The sequence below is a fragment of the Henckelia pumila genome, chromosome 4 (assembly GCF_033568475.1).
Source record: "Henckelia pumila isolate YLH828 chromosome 4, ASM3356847v2, whole genome shotgun sequence".
In the NCBI taxonomy this organism is placed as follows: domain Eukaryota; kingdom Viridiplantae; phylum Streptophyta; class Magnoliopsida; order Lamiales; family Gesneriaceae; genus Henckelia; species Henckelia pumila.
The window spans coordinates 130,071,319-130,086,588 of NC_133123.1; the positions used below are offsets into that span (position 1 = coordinate 130,071,319).

Sequence of the window (15,270 nt, forward strand, 5' to 3'; positions counted from 1 at the left end):
GTATGTCTGCTTGGAAACATGGAGGAGGTGGGGGACTGTAATAGTATTAATACTCATCTTCATCTGAATCCTCTTCATAACTAGAATACTCGGATTCAGATGATTCTGAGTAGATATCTTCATGCAGGAGCAGTCAGAATTGTGCGTCTCTGGATCTGCATCCCAAAGAAAATGTCCATCTACTGGTATAAACTAGAGTTCCATCGGTTAGGAAGGAATGACCTAGTATTTGTTGATGTAAATAGTTTTAAATCCGGCAAAACAAATTGAAACAAGAAAAACAAAATGACGGTTGGTCTGTAGGATTCAGGCCAACTGACGTTGTTCTAAGATCGTTAACGGTCTCTCTCCATGCAGGTGATATCAGCTCAATACGATCCCAAGATAAAACCCAAAAGACCAAAGCCGGCATTTTTTACCGTGAGCACGATCATGAGAAAACTATGAACAAGAACTTATCTCGTTACAGAAAATAAGATTGTAACTGAGAATGGGACAACTGCTAAAAGTGCAATAGGAGAGGAAGAGGAATGTAGCGTTTGCAATTTCGGGTTTGTGTATATCCTTAAAATGGTTTCTGGAGATGTCTGGTAGGGATATATGTTCCAATTTCTGCTGCTAACATCAATATGCATATTTAGTTCCTTGATTTTGCAGGTCAATGTTAGGGAAGACAACGGGCCAGGTGAGTTTAAAACTTCTTGTCAAATAATCGAACAAAATTTTCACTCGGATATTATTATAAGATTATGCATCGATTTAATACTTTATATTAATAAAAAAAAAAAAAAGGAAAAAAATAACAATGGATCAAATGTCGGATGTTTGGCAAATTTATTGGTCCTGACTTAAACGTTCGTTGGCCGTGGCGTATATCAATTTTACTAAATCTCAACACATTTTTTAAGGTAATTTGCATTCACATTCTCTACACTTTTTGTTTTTGGTATTTACCTCTCTTGTATGCTATAATTTTCACACTTGATAAAAGAGATAAATGTCAAATACATAAAGTGTAAGAGAGATAAATGCAAATGACTTCATTTCTTCAACTATTATCATTATTATTATTATTCTCTTTTCACCCAATCCACGGACCACGTCTCATATTTTTCCAAAAACAAAAAACCTAAGGCAAGTGCGATTGTGCGCACGTGGAACTCGTATATTTATGCATCTCCAACTTGCTAAATTTTATTTTTTTTTGAATTACCAACTTGCTAATTTTCCATTTCACATTTTCTGTAGAAATACCCGTACTTTTCTATCTTGATCAATCAAGTTTATTTTATTTATTTACTCACACTCTTTCATGTAACAAGATCACACAGGCCATAGCTTCAAGCCTTCATCTACCTTCTTTGTTTCGCGTTCCATTCATTAAAAATTAGAAAGAAAAAAAAAAGAATCTATCTTCATCTCATCGATTATTTTTTGCAAGGGAAAAAAAGGCGAAAATTTTTATAGTTAAAAGTAATAATGGATAAAACTGACATATAAATAAAAGCCAAGCTCAATCAAACGCTGATTTGATATCTGACAAAACAACGAAGTTATTTCCAAAATACAGTAACAATCACGAAAGTTTCTCGAACAAATCATGACATAATAAATAAATGAATTAAAAAATGAACAATTTTTGCGGTATTATTTCACTATGATATATGTAAATATACACAACTGGCTGGAGGATATAATGAGATGGGTGGCAGGCTGAATGGTTAGAACGACTCGAGGAGCCTCTTTTCGGGCCATGAATATGGGGTGGCATCTTTCACTTGTAAGACCTGAAAATACGTTAGGTATCATATAATTAAATGAGAAAATGACAAATACAATCGTCACACATTCATTAATATCTGTCGGTTAAATGTCCATCCACAAAAGAATATAATAATAAGAGTTTCAAAGCTAGAGTCCGACTACGGAACGACGATTAAACCAAACAACAATGGACCGAACGAACGAACGAACGAACAAGGGACGTTCAGTTTGCAGTCGCTTCGAAACTAATACAATTTTCACAAGGTAAAATCGACCCAAATGCAATTGTTGAGAATTGCGAGTAGTTTCGAGATAATTTACCCCTTTCGAAATGACGCTTAGCTTTCCACGAAACCGCGTAGTATGCCATGGAAACACCAAGAAATCTGCATGAGCACTTCAGCGGGCATCCCGGAGCGCAACCCTTCGGAAGGGAAGGAAGAGACTTTCAGACGTATAGCACAAAATATGTGACTGTTTACAAGTACTATTGCCTCAAGGAGCGGCAGAATAAACCATACATGTTATAGAGATCGAACCTTTAAACCTGCAGAATCAATACAGGATGCTGGATGAGCGAGGGAATCTGAACCCAAAACTGAGCCAGCTTCTACCGGGATCCCAAAACACGATTTACTGGATCTTCTGGGTTGGTCCTTGACCAGGCATATCTACAAAAGCTATTTTTCTTCTAAACATAAACGACGACAGATGTAGATATACACACAATGAACAAATGGATAAGAGGGCATCGGCAGGAAAAAGAAGCAAACAAACAGAGAGCATATATGTATCAGCATACAACAGATATATCTAGTGCTCCGACTACAGAAAAGGGCTCCAGTTCTAGCATCTTTTGGATCTTCTATTGGCAAAGAAACAAAACGTATTACACTAACCAACCAAAAGTTAAAGTAGATGTCAACCATACGGAGACATTATTTGATCAAAAAGTTACAGTGCAACAAATAACCTCACTATGAAAATTTAAAAAGAACTTTCATATTTAATTAGACCCCGAAAAGAATATGATGCATCGTCCGCATGCTGGCCAATGGATAATGCATCTCCCACAGGTTCAGTTTGGCTGGCATATAGTACACAACGGTAAATTTTTTACAATTTCTGGTAAACTTTTCTGGCAAACTAAAGTAATTAATAAAAAAATTCAATCATAAAACGACATAAATCATTCAGAGGGTTTCACAAACTCCCATCAATCTGAATCCATGTGCAATTCATAACTAGCTTCTCTGTGGCACTAGAGAAACAAAAATAATAGCCACATCAGGAGGTTCAAGAAGGAATAACCAATGGAAACCACAAACCGCGAAAGGGTAACTTTTTACGATTACGGCATAACATCTTACTTTTTAGAACACTAAAACCAAATTATAAGCAGTTACACCTCAATAGCCTCACCTTTCAGGTGTATAGGTTGGTTCCTTTGGAAAAAGAGAGAGAAGATGCTGCTAAATGGCAGTAACCTTGATGGCTGAAATACAACTGATAAACAAGGTGTTAAGATGCCATCACAATTTCCCGAAAATAATTGTCAACTTTCTGTAAAATGATGGAATAAACTCGTGAAATTTTTTCTTCAAGTAATGATTTGCTTACTAAAACTAGCGAAGAGGGCAGCAGACAATGCAACTTGAGGAGAATTGTCTATTTGTTGCAATAAAAATCTAAGCTGTGCATACATCAGTCGGGAAAAATAAGTACTACTCCTCTGGAAAAGGAGTCTTTTTGAAAAATATAAGAATGTGCAACGTTACCCTAAACGATACAGTCCTCTTATCTAGCGAATAATTTCTGAAAGCAGTTCCACGTTAAAATAATTATCGATTCCTGGAGAATGGAAATGGATATAATATCCAGTTGCCCAAGTTTTGACCGATGGTAGGCATGCTACGGATATAGTTGGACTCAATCTTTTGTATATCACCGACAAACAGCTAACTTCCGGATGAGCCTGATTTGGCATCTCTCTTCATTGCCATATGTCTTTCAATCAACTTGTCCACAAAGTCTCGGATCTGCCCCAACAACAAAATTGAATAGGAAATTAGAAGCCACAAAAAATGGTTATCCAAAGAATCTAAATAACTTGAATCAAAATAATTAATGCAAAAGATGAAAACCAACTCATAAACAGGAAACATACTGGGCCAACAGAATCATGAAATAACACCAATGTTTTGTTACTTATTTACATAAGAGGTCGACGCCTTACTGTCACGCACAAAACAATTTTGCAGTCAAGAAATTTTTTTAATTTAAAATTCTAGAAGTTCCAAAAACTGCAAGATCCCCCCCCCCCCCCCCACCCCCCTCTTCTGAATCATCTCCAAGTGCATTTAAGGTAAATGTTATAAATCTGAAGCTGATAGTTTTGGTGCATAAAAAATAACTAAAAAAAGATCCAAGTGATCTCAAAAATATTTTTACATTGAACAAAAGATAGTCTCAGACTACCAAAAACTCTCCACGTGATACTAGGAAGCAAAACTACCAAAATTTTAATTTTTCTGAGCCTTTTATCCCGCCATTTACATCACAAAAAGAAACCAAGTTTTTACAGACAAATTATCAGCAGAAACCATTTGCACCAAGCCAAAAATATTCAGTAAAACAAAACCTACAAAATTCAAAGTAACTGCAAATAAATTGTGATCCACACCTTGTTTTTGCGTCTAAAATCAAGAAACTCAGATACCACCATAGCTTTCTCCACATCATTAGTATGTTCCATGACCTGGAAAAAAAAATCTAAGTTCGCTGACAGCAGCAAATGAAAGAAAAAGCAGTGTTGCAGCGTAAATCAAGGAGAAAACCTTGGTAGCGGTTTTCTTCATGATTGACTTGTAACCTTCTCTATCAATTTTCCTAGCTTTATAGAGAGGCATAAGCAACGAAGCAACATAGTCCACCACAGCATGTTTTAATCGCTCTGCTCCTCTAGGTTGATTGCCTTTTGATTCCTTGTTTAATGCAACGTGCGAGGCAGAACTTTCAATGGCCACTGAACTAGGCTTCCTAGCATATAACTTTGAGTTTACATTTGAATCCTCCTCATCCGTCAAGTGCATTGTTCCATGAGAGAGACCTGAACTTGCTGCAGCTGCTTGACTTTGCCATCGGTCAATAGCATTGTAATCCTTTATGCCCACACTTCCCTCGCTATCAACCCAAGCTTTTGTAAATATGCTACTATCTACAGCTGCGTTTTCCCCGGAGTGTTCTCTGAAGTTCAACTGACTCGCAATCTCGTTTGAACGGCTCTGTTGTGAACGATTATCAACTGACATCCTGGAATTCTCCAGGTTGATGCCAGCAGCTGAAAAATCAACTGACCAATCCCTCACTCTGCAGTTCCTAGAATCTATGTCAGATAAGAAATCTTGCTTGCCTATAGCCGCACCAGACAAATTCTTTCTGACATCAGATTCATCCATATGGGTCCATTGTTCATGCATAGTAAATTTGTGAAACGAAAGAATCTTGGGAAGCTGCGACAATGTATTATGCATGACGCCAGAAGCAGCATATGCCTGCAGTATAATACAAAGAAAAAGAAAAGGAAAGAGGTGTAACAGATGGAAAGCTGCCTCATAACTCAGCACATTGCTCAACCAAGTCCAACAATAAACAGAGAACAGGGACAATCAACTTGGGACAACTTCATGGGTAAATTATATAGTGGCTCTTAAAAGACGTACATTGTGTTAGTGGGGCATTTGGCAGGATCTTACATTCATAAATACCAGTCAGGTTAATTCATGATTGAAGAATCCAATAGCTTTTAACATAAAGATCCAAAGCAAGTGCGCTAGCATAAGTGGCCATTTCTATAACAGGCAATATAATGCAACTGCAATGTATACACAACACAAGAATTTATACAAAAGAAATTTTTCGTCGGTTCACTGCTTCATGCCCAGTGCTTAAAACCAAAGAACACAAATTGGAAATAATTATGGCACCAGAGAGTCACAAAGTTTCAAATTAAAAGTGAATGACGATAATACCACTAACATAACATACATAAGATTGTCCATATTCTGAAAGGAACAGTTTCTTTAAGCTCAAATATCACGGTCAAAGAAACTATAAAGGATCAACTTCCATAACTTCGGGTCAACTGAAAATCAATTGTCATCCCTTAATTTATTTGCATAATGAGTAACACATTTTCGCACACGACAATATCCAGAAAAAGAAATCACATCGCTAAGAGTGCCCAACAATTTCTTATTTTGGTCTGAGAGCAGAAACCAAAGAAAGGCACATGCAATCATCCTTTTTAATTGGAGTAATTCAGAGAAATATTATACCAACTTCAATAAGGTGGTCACTCATTGGAATCTACTTGTGGTTCCGAACGTCAATTCGTATATCACATAAAAATGGTAAAAGATGCGACGAGTGAATAAGCAAGAGATGTTACGAGCGGATAGATAAAAGAAGGTGAAACAAGCAAACCTTGGCAGCTGCAATAGCAGCAGCTTGGGCTGCTTCTGCAGCAGCAATGGCAGCACTTTCTTCTTCGGAGATGGGAATTTCTTGATTTTTCTCCTCCACGACACTTCGAGATCCTATTGAACCATGAGAGCATGAGAATTGCACATCAGCTTTAGGGTCGATTCTTGTTTCTGATTTCATAGTTTTGTCAACCACTTTCTTAGTTCTCTCACTGGACGGGAATGGTCCTGCAGATGCTGAAACTTTTGAACTTCCTTTGCTCTCTGGTGCAACATGAATTGTGCGCCGAGGTGGTTTTCCAGACACTAGAGAAGATTTGCTTTTTGAATCCAATGTAGTTGATTGTCTGAGCAATTTAAGTCCCCCTTTAGAAGCCTTATCTTTGCGAAAAAGTTCAACCCATACATTGACGAGCTGGCTAGCAATGGCACGTATATCACGGCTGGTATGCACACAGACTTTCTCTTTTACAGTTTTTCCAACACCTAAACATAATAAAAGAAATGATAATTGATATGATTTCTAAAAAAACGCTCAGAAAAAAAATGTGAAACTTTGCAAGATCAACCCAACAAGATATATCACAGGAAGCGCAAACAAGATATAAAAATTTCAATTGATGAGTTTTAAAAAAAAGGGCTGCAATTTGACTTTTTTTCAGGGAAAGAAATAACATGTCCAAGGAAAACCTGTATGATCAATTGAGTGAAGTAGTCTCAAAACAGATTTGGGTGCATTAAATATTTCCACTCGCATCTGAAAACCTTGTCATTGCGAAGTATAGATATAGATTAAAGAAATGGCCCATGGATTTTCATTAAAATTATACATAAGTTGTCATGAAACTAATACTTTAGAAACAGGAGTGGGCTAGGAATAAAGGTGAATGTGAGGTAAGCACCAGATAATCGAACTGCAAGTAAATCAGTTGAAATAAGTACAAGTAGACGGACACAATGGCGCAACAGCTGAGTTCCATCCTTCCCCAAGGAATCCTGTCATGTACCATAAAATTCACAGTAAATAACAGACACTTCAGTGAAAGCAAGTGCGGCGTAAACACCACATCCATGAGAGAACTTACCAGAATCCATGAGTTGAGGACGCTGAGCCCTTCTTTAGTGCTGGCAAAGGTCTTTAAAAATCCAACAGGAAGTCTTAAAAGCTCTTTAGCCAGAAAGAGTCTCCCAGCTGACGTTTTTGACGTGAAAAACATGTCCTTTAACGCAGAGCCCCGAGTCAAAAGGCGCGACGCATCTAGTGAATTCTCACATAAACCATCGGAGAACTCTAAAGCCTCGAGCCTCTCAACAATGTCCCTCATCTCACTCTTTCCAATATCTGAATGACGTTTTGCAGACTCCATGGCCTCCACTTCGGTAGTATAATCAGTCCCTGTTTTCAATATATCCATGATACGTATGGCCTCTCGCAGTCCACTCATCATTGCACCACCAACAGTGTCAGGATGCTCCTTGCACGTGGCTTCACCAGCAAAAAATAAACAACTCTCCACTGGTCTTCCCAAAATATCATAGTCTTCTCCAGATGCTCCCACAGCAACATAAGAGTAAGCACCATAACTGTACGGATCCCTGCCCCAATCAGTCACTACGGATGCCACTGGATCAGATACTCTATCCTCCCCAAAAAGTTTCCGTAGAATAAGCAAGGCATGATTTACATGATCTGGAGTGCTAATATTTTGGCCTTCTATGGCAGCCATACCAACAACCAAGGCTATAAGAACAGGTGCCCCCACAGTTTTCTTGACATTCCAGAACATGAAGCACCGCCCCCGCTGATCTGTAGTTTCAGCAGTAGCACCAAAGTAATCGATTGTCTCATCCCAAAACACTTCGGAAAATTCTAATACTACTTTATTTAGAACGCCAAAGCCCAGCCGCTGGACAGATTGATATTTCCATTGCGGCAACGGAGGCGAAAAATTGATAGTGCCAGCTTTCAGGCACCCAAGTGGCACAGTGACCAGTACAGCATCACCTGAAAACTCCTTCCCATTGGATGTATAAATTTTAACCTTGTTACGCGGATCATTATTATTCATCTCCTGACAATCTACATCATAGGATATTTTGGTGACTACATGATCCAGGTAAATGCAAAGTCCTTCACCAAGAGACTCAACAACTGCACTGTAACCTCCTTTAATCATACAATGAGCTCCACCAAATCCTCCATACACATCATCCTGATTCCAGTTTGGAAGTGAGACATCTTGAAGCAAAGCAGCACAACCATACTCTAAGTGCGCAAAATGCCAATCCATGACTCTTCTCTCAAGAGGATTCGAACTCTTAGATTTAGAATCTTGAGCATTGAGAACATCATCTGCAGGTTTTTTGGTGGACCTAACTGTATCAGGAAATTTATCAGATGCAATTTCCATGTCATCTTGTGCAGAGTACAACATATGGCATCTCTTAAGTCCATGCTCTAAGCCTTCTTCAAGAGACATTTTCATGGCATGTTCCCCTTTTTGAGCAACCAGCCATACCATGTCATCGAGTAAGCTATTATATTCTGCTTCCAAGGTTTCGTCAAGATCTGCAGGAACTTTCTGACCAGTCACAATATCATAAAGCGGACAGTCGCTGTTCAGTACAGTTAACTCAAGTCCCAACTGAGCACTAATCAATGAAGAAGGATCGGGCCTTCTTTCAGTTGCCACATCTGCCTCCACACCAGTAATGATGCTAGCCCCAAGATCTACTGGAACGCTTAATGATGAACGGTCCGTATAAACACGGCCGCCTATTCTGCTCCTGGCCTCAAGCACAATAACATCGAAACCTTGTCGTTGCAGGTGACGCGCCGCAGTTAAACCAGCAGGGCCAGCTCCTATAATTATTATACTATTCCTGGGCCCAGAATCATTATTTACATCTCTATGCTCACAATCTATGGAGCCTAATACAACAGTGGGCCTTTCTTTGGGGACCTCTACCTGTACAGCAGGCACTGAATCACGATCGGCGAGTGATTCTAGATGCATAGCAGGAAGCGTAGTGCCGTCATCATTTTTGCATGATGGAATTGTACCCAAATAATCCATATTTGACACATTTTTCTGAGATATAGAATCAGAGTAACTGCCTACTTGACTTTCCTCGGGAGGACATCCTTCAGAGATTCTAGGGGCAGATGACTCTAAGGCCTGAAGATTGACGAGTCCATCTTCTCTCTTACATTTTCTCGGCAGTTTTTCGTCGGTAAATGCATCATGATTCATTTCTTCAACATCAGTATTTTCCTTCCCATGGATAAAACAAACTCCATCCTCTAAATCAGTAGAAGGTTCAGCAGTTTCTTTGGACTTCGGAAGTTTTGAGTCATGCTTAATGGTATTTTCAACCTTTTGCTTTCCAGAAGGAACCCCAAAATTTATATAACCCTGTAGAATTGCGTATAACAATCTTAAAAATTATTTGATTGGTTAAAACTTTCTGGTATTCAATTCTATACAGCTGAAAATCATTGAAGCAAGAAAAACGAAAATACAAATGAATGCAAACATTTCACAGCCAAATTAAATAAGAACGAAACAAAATAAGTTTAATGGATTCAAGAAGCTTTACTCGTTGATCAAGAAAGGTGTGGACATCTCGAATAAGAGAAGCATGTGGACCTTCACCCAGTAAAGGAGTTTTGGAAACTCCAAAATCTGTCAGGGACAAAATGCGGCTAACATCTTTGTTCCACACACTCAAAATATGGTTCCTACAAAACTTCAAATGATTAAGCCCCAAAAATTTGGTACCAACTATCATGTTAAAAACACAATTTAATTCAGATAATTATATCCCACAATAGCCAATTCAAGTAGAAAAGGTTACCCAAGAATTTTACTCAATAAAAACAAGTTGCAGAAAGGAAGTTTTACAATTCAAATTCATTCATATAGTCACAAGAGATGAACTGAAATAGCTCCCATTATTACCCTATACACTGAATAACTTGTGCAATTACTGTGTTAATAAAAAATATTGCAGAAGGAACCTTTACCATTCAAAATCATTTCGCAAAATCGCTAGTGATGGACAATATACAGCTGCAACTATGTTCTTACATACTGAATAACTTTTACAATTTCAGTGGGAATAATGAGCCTCTTGCTTCAAACCTAACCATTCCATAGCTCCTCTCAAAATATTTTATAAATAATAAAACAAGAAATCAGCAATAAAATGAGCAACAAGCAAAACCCTTGGGATGAATTCCTCAAACTTAAAATAAATATCATATAAAATCCAAATCACAAGCTCAGAATTAAGTTGGCAGCTCTTAATACCTACAAACAGTAAGCAAACTACAGGTTTAGTCAGGCAATACGAGCAATACACTTGAGACTCCTAAACAAACCTACATAAATATCCTAAGCAAATAGTAACGGAATGAACAGATTTAAGTTCGCATGCACAATTATTATTACCTAGTACAAATAAAAAAAATGATCAATCCTCCTCTAGTAAATGATGGAACCACTAAAAATTATGATAACCTTGTTCAGGAAAAGTAGGTCGTCAGACAAAATATTAAACACTGACCTGCACTCCAAGTATTCCTGAAGTCCACCTTTGCATTTCAGCACCTCCTTAAACTTGATTTTCTCGATCGGAGTAACAGCACGAGCTTTTAGCCCTGCCATTACAGCTGCCGCCTTTCCATTTTCAGCATCCACAGCCATCGATGAATTGGTTTTTTCCCTGGTTTTATCTACAACCCCATGACTAACAAGAAACTCTTGACCCTGCATCAATATTTCCCAATCAGCATCGCCCTCATAAGCCATGTCCTCGTGCCGACACTTTCTAGCATTCCGTGTGACCCGCTCGATTACCGACATGCTGCTTTGTTTAGCTTCAGAATCAAACAGAGACGCTGTTTCTTCTCGACAGCTTCCTTGATGATCCAGAATAAGAGATGAATACAATGATTGGTTTTCCTCGTCATCCTCAGAATGATCATTACAGTTTAGGGAGCATGCTTGGTCAAGCAACCTGTCAGAAGCTTTAGTATTTGTCTGGGACATATCTTTGCTTCTTTTTCTCAAGCATTTCTTTTCTAAACAGAATCCTGGAACTTCTGCACCTACTGAAGTACAATTTATCTTCCCAACTTGAGGCATAATTGTTGAAGTATCACTGAAATGTGAATTCAACTGATCCCTTGCATCTTTGTTATTACAGGCCCCGGCAACAGCTCCATCAAGTGGAAGCAAACAATTGTTCTCACCATCCGCAGAAAAAACCCCACAACTTATATCGTAAACATTGTTAGAACAAGGAGGCTCAATGTTAAAACCTGGAAGGTCCCCACTGGTTTCAGAGTTGATATCACCATCTTGGACATCATAGATCTTACCTGAGCACTCCTCCCTCAGCCTAGAATGAGATCTTTCAACCGAGGACGAATTCTCTAAGATTACATTGAAAGATGTACCATCCATATCATTAGATCTTGATAAATGGTTGGTAACCGATGAAAAAGAAGAAAGCTCTTGCTTTGAATCGGTGCAAACTAAAGTCCCCTGTGCAACATTTAAGTCTTCAGTTAAACACCCATCAACGGTTTGATGGATCAAGGTTGAGTTTATTGAACCCTGACCATGAACTACATGTACCCTGTCAAGAGATACAGGGAGATTCTTCACTAATTTTGATGTAGATCTAGATTTCACAAGTGGATCCTTTGAGCCAGCAATTGAATTTGGTTTTGATTCAACATCAAAAACTTGGGTTTCTTTCACCTGCTCCAACCTTGAAGAATTGCAAGATTTCCATATCATTTTTTGAAAAGGGGGAGATGATGAATTCTCTACAGCTTCATCCCCTAGTTCTGAAGTGTCCTCTTTCCCATCACGGGGAGAACAATTTTCCGATATCCGGTGATCTACATGACCATCACATTCAGGGTCCCTTGCAACAGCCTTTGAATCAGAGCTAGGCTTGAGTCTCTTACTTTTCCTATTAGCCTTCACCTTTAAAACAGAGGCATCCCCTGGAGAACCGCCTGCACCACTATCTATATACAATCTCCCATCCTTTGCATACCCCCTAGTAGACTGACACGATGGCTCCAAGAAATTGTCACTCGAGGCTTTCCCCACGACAACCTGAGCTGCACAATCCTTTTTTGGACCCCTCAACTTCTTCCTAAAATTTGCTAATGTATCCTCCATACCACCTAAATCCTCGTCCTCAACGCCAATCTTCTCGACACTTTTAACCTTATTTTCACTTTCATCAGGAACCACTTTAGTTTTTTTGGATCTTTTTTTACCCTTGAACTTCATCAATGCCCCAATAGGCTCGTCATCACCTGAATCAAATAATGCTTCCATAGGTACACAATTCCTCTTCAAACCCATCTGATTTTCCTTCTCATCCATCCCTTTCACCTTCGAGTCTCACTCCACATCCAACCCTAACCCTAATCTCAATTTCAATGGGGCTTTCAGTTTTTTTAATTAATTTTGTTATTTTTTTCCCGAGTGGGGCCTTTTGTTTTATATTATAATTCTAACTTCCGGAAGCTTATACTTTGGTCAACCTAATTTGTTTTTATTTTGGTCAATGACCTTCCTTCCACATTTTCTGCTAATTATTAATTTATTTAAAATTCATTGATATCGTTTCCATTAGTCTAGTATGCTTATTGTTTCCATTAATCTAGTATGCTTATATATCAATTTTATTATGCAAAAGATTATGCAATTATAAAAACTATTTTTGAGGAAATTAAAATTAACTTATTTCAAATTCATGGATTTTTTCCATCAATATACTCATCTATTATATTATGTAAAAGATGAGACAATCATAAAAACTACTTTCGAGGATATTAAAATATTTTATTTCATAATTATCATTTCTACTCATTGTCACATAAAAAACTTTCAACTCACTCCACGTTTTACATAAAAAAATTACATGTAAAAACTTCTCTTTTAGGCATTAAAACATGTGCATTCTCCACTAGTAACTGATAACAAGACGGGTCATTTAACCAACACAAGCAATAACACACGCATGCAACGTGAAAACACAATAATGGAACAAAATTTGAAGGGGGGAAAAAAGAATGTGTAATGCTACTTAACTTATCTTAACTTATGTCTTTGTTGTTTTACGTCCATTGATTTTTTGGATGTGGTAATTGAAGTATTTTTTTTAGAGAAAGCAAAACCAAATATAACTGTTATAGATATTATTTAAAATAACACAGAGAGGTTCAGAAAGTTGTGCAGTGCGTGGAAATTAGTATTTTGTTGAGAAAGTAAAACCAAATATTATAATTACAGAGATAAAATTAAAATAAACATGGAGAGAGGTTGAGAAAGTGGTGCAGTTGAATGAAACATTGATTTTTTACCTTCCTTGTATCGGGTTCTAAAAAAAATTATTATTAAATAGGTATTTTAGGGCATTCGCATAAAATATCAAAAGTAGTTTGTATGAAACATCTTATATTATAAAGATAGCAAAGATATCAATCGTTTCTCCTCTATTTATGGACGACGATTTGGATTGATTTTGAAATTAACTGAAGTTCAATTTTATTCAAAATTTTGATTAAAAAAATTCCAAATCGAATCAAACCAAATCAATTTTTTCGGCATCGAACATCTCTCCAGTCGAATATATTTTGTGGGGTTAATCCACACTACTAAATATCTGAAAACAAAAAAACACATCAAATTCGTTGATCTAGAATCGATGAAATGAGATAAAATCATCTAGAAAAATAGAACGAACACATACAGGGAAACAATGGAGCGACAGGCAGCGGAAGGAGATCGATGTTCTGCTTCGAAATAGAGAAGAGTGAAAGAATGTAATCGAGTCGCAAATCTGAAATTGAGAAATTTGATTTTTATTTATTCTTCTAAAGTGACATGGTTGTCGTCACCCGTGTCACCTATTTGCCTAAAAATACCGCTTAAAAGGTCACAACTAATTCGATAATCTACTCGGAATTGAGCAACAATCAAACATTAAATTATTAGGTTAATTATTTAACTTCCCTTGAAGTTTTTTACTATTACAACTACAATTACAAAAAGATCCAAATGATTTTAAAATTACGTCTACCTCCCTTCGATTTCGTAGAGGTATATAAAATATGACAAAAATCAGAAATGTCTCTTACATCTTTAAAAAAAATTATAAAAAATAGCCAAAAATAAAAAATAAAAAAAACGAGAATATGACTAGCCTGTTATTTGTTTTTTTCCCACATGTGATAAAAGAAAATACAAATGTGGAAAAAATTTGTAAAATAGTCAAAATTCACAACCCTAACCCAGGAATTTTAAAATTTGATTTCGATTTAAATATATTAAAATAAATTGTTATAAATCAAATCAAATCAATTCCTGAGTTTCCTATTATCAATTGGAATCAAATATATCACGTGCGGTGGGTTCGCGAGTATACAAATTGATATAACAAAAAACAAATATTAAACTTAAAAATATATATGATTAGTAGATAATTTATTTTAAAACTTGGAATAAGCATGAGATAAAAGAATCAATCATTACATAGCTTGAGTCTCTCATATATTCACTTTTGATTTATTATTTTATGACATATTTACAAATTTTTGAGCAAATTATATTAAACAATTTTAAAAAATAAAAAAGAAAGAAAGAAAGAAGGGTTGCTTTGCTTGACAGCTTGAGGTTGCCTGATGCAGCCCCTGTATGTCGTTGTCCCTGACAACGGACACTGCTTTGCAGCGTTTTTGGGTATTTTTGTTTTTTAAAATTAAATTGATTTGAATTTTTTTAAAAAAAAACTTTTAAAAAAACCAATGCTCATATCTATTCTATTATGCAAAATATGAAGCAATCATAAAAACTACTTTTAAGTATATTAAAATATTTTATTTTATAATTATCATTTTTACTCACTACCACATTAAAAACCTTTCCCTCACTAAACTTTTACATGTAAAAAACTTCTCTTTTAGGCATGCAAGACATTTGTATTTTTC

At 36.8% G+C, this 15,270-nt stretch overlaps 1 protein-coding gene across 14 annotated transcripts; it reads right to left on the reverse strand.

The window, feature by feature from the left end:
- Positions 1 to 1,512: 1,512 nt before the first annotated feature.
- Positions 1,513 to 12,752, reverse strand: LOC140865752 (lysine-specific histone demethylase 1 homolog 3). Of its 14 annotated transcripts, none has more exons than XM_073270506.1 (13): positions 10,818 to 12,752; positions 9,849 to 9,990; positions 7,334 to 9,664; positions 7,151 to 7,244; positions 6,250 to 6,734; positions 4,602 to 5,318; positions 4,448 to 4,522; positions 3,543 to 3,803; positions 3,385 to 3,452; positions 3,187 to 3,259; positions 2,304 to 2,444; positions 2,086 to 2,188; positions 1,513 to 1,787 (listed from the first exon to the last, which is right to left on the reverse strand). In XM_073270506.1, the coding sequence occupies exons 1-8, from the start codon at positions 12,659 to 12,661 to the stop codon at positions 3,723 to 3,725; spliced, it is 5,769 nt and encodes a 1,922-aa protein (XP_073126607.1). In that variant the 5' UTR covers positions 12,662 to 12,752; the 3' UTR covers positions 1,513 to 1,787; positions 2,086 to 2,188; positions 2,304 to 2,444; positions 3,187 to 3,259; positions 3,385 to 3,452; positions 3,543 to 3,722. The 14 variants fall into 14 exon arrangements, with proteins under 14 accessions (XP_073126607.1, XP_073126604.1, XP_073126603.1 ...); XM_073270503.1 differs by having other exon boundaries at positions 3,187 to 3,270; XM_073270502.1 differs by having other exon boundaries at positions 3,385 to 3,457.
- Positions 12,753 to 15,270: the final 2,518 nt, after the last annotated feature.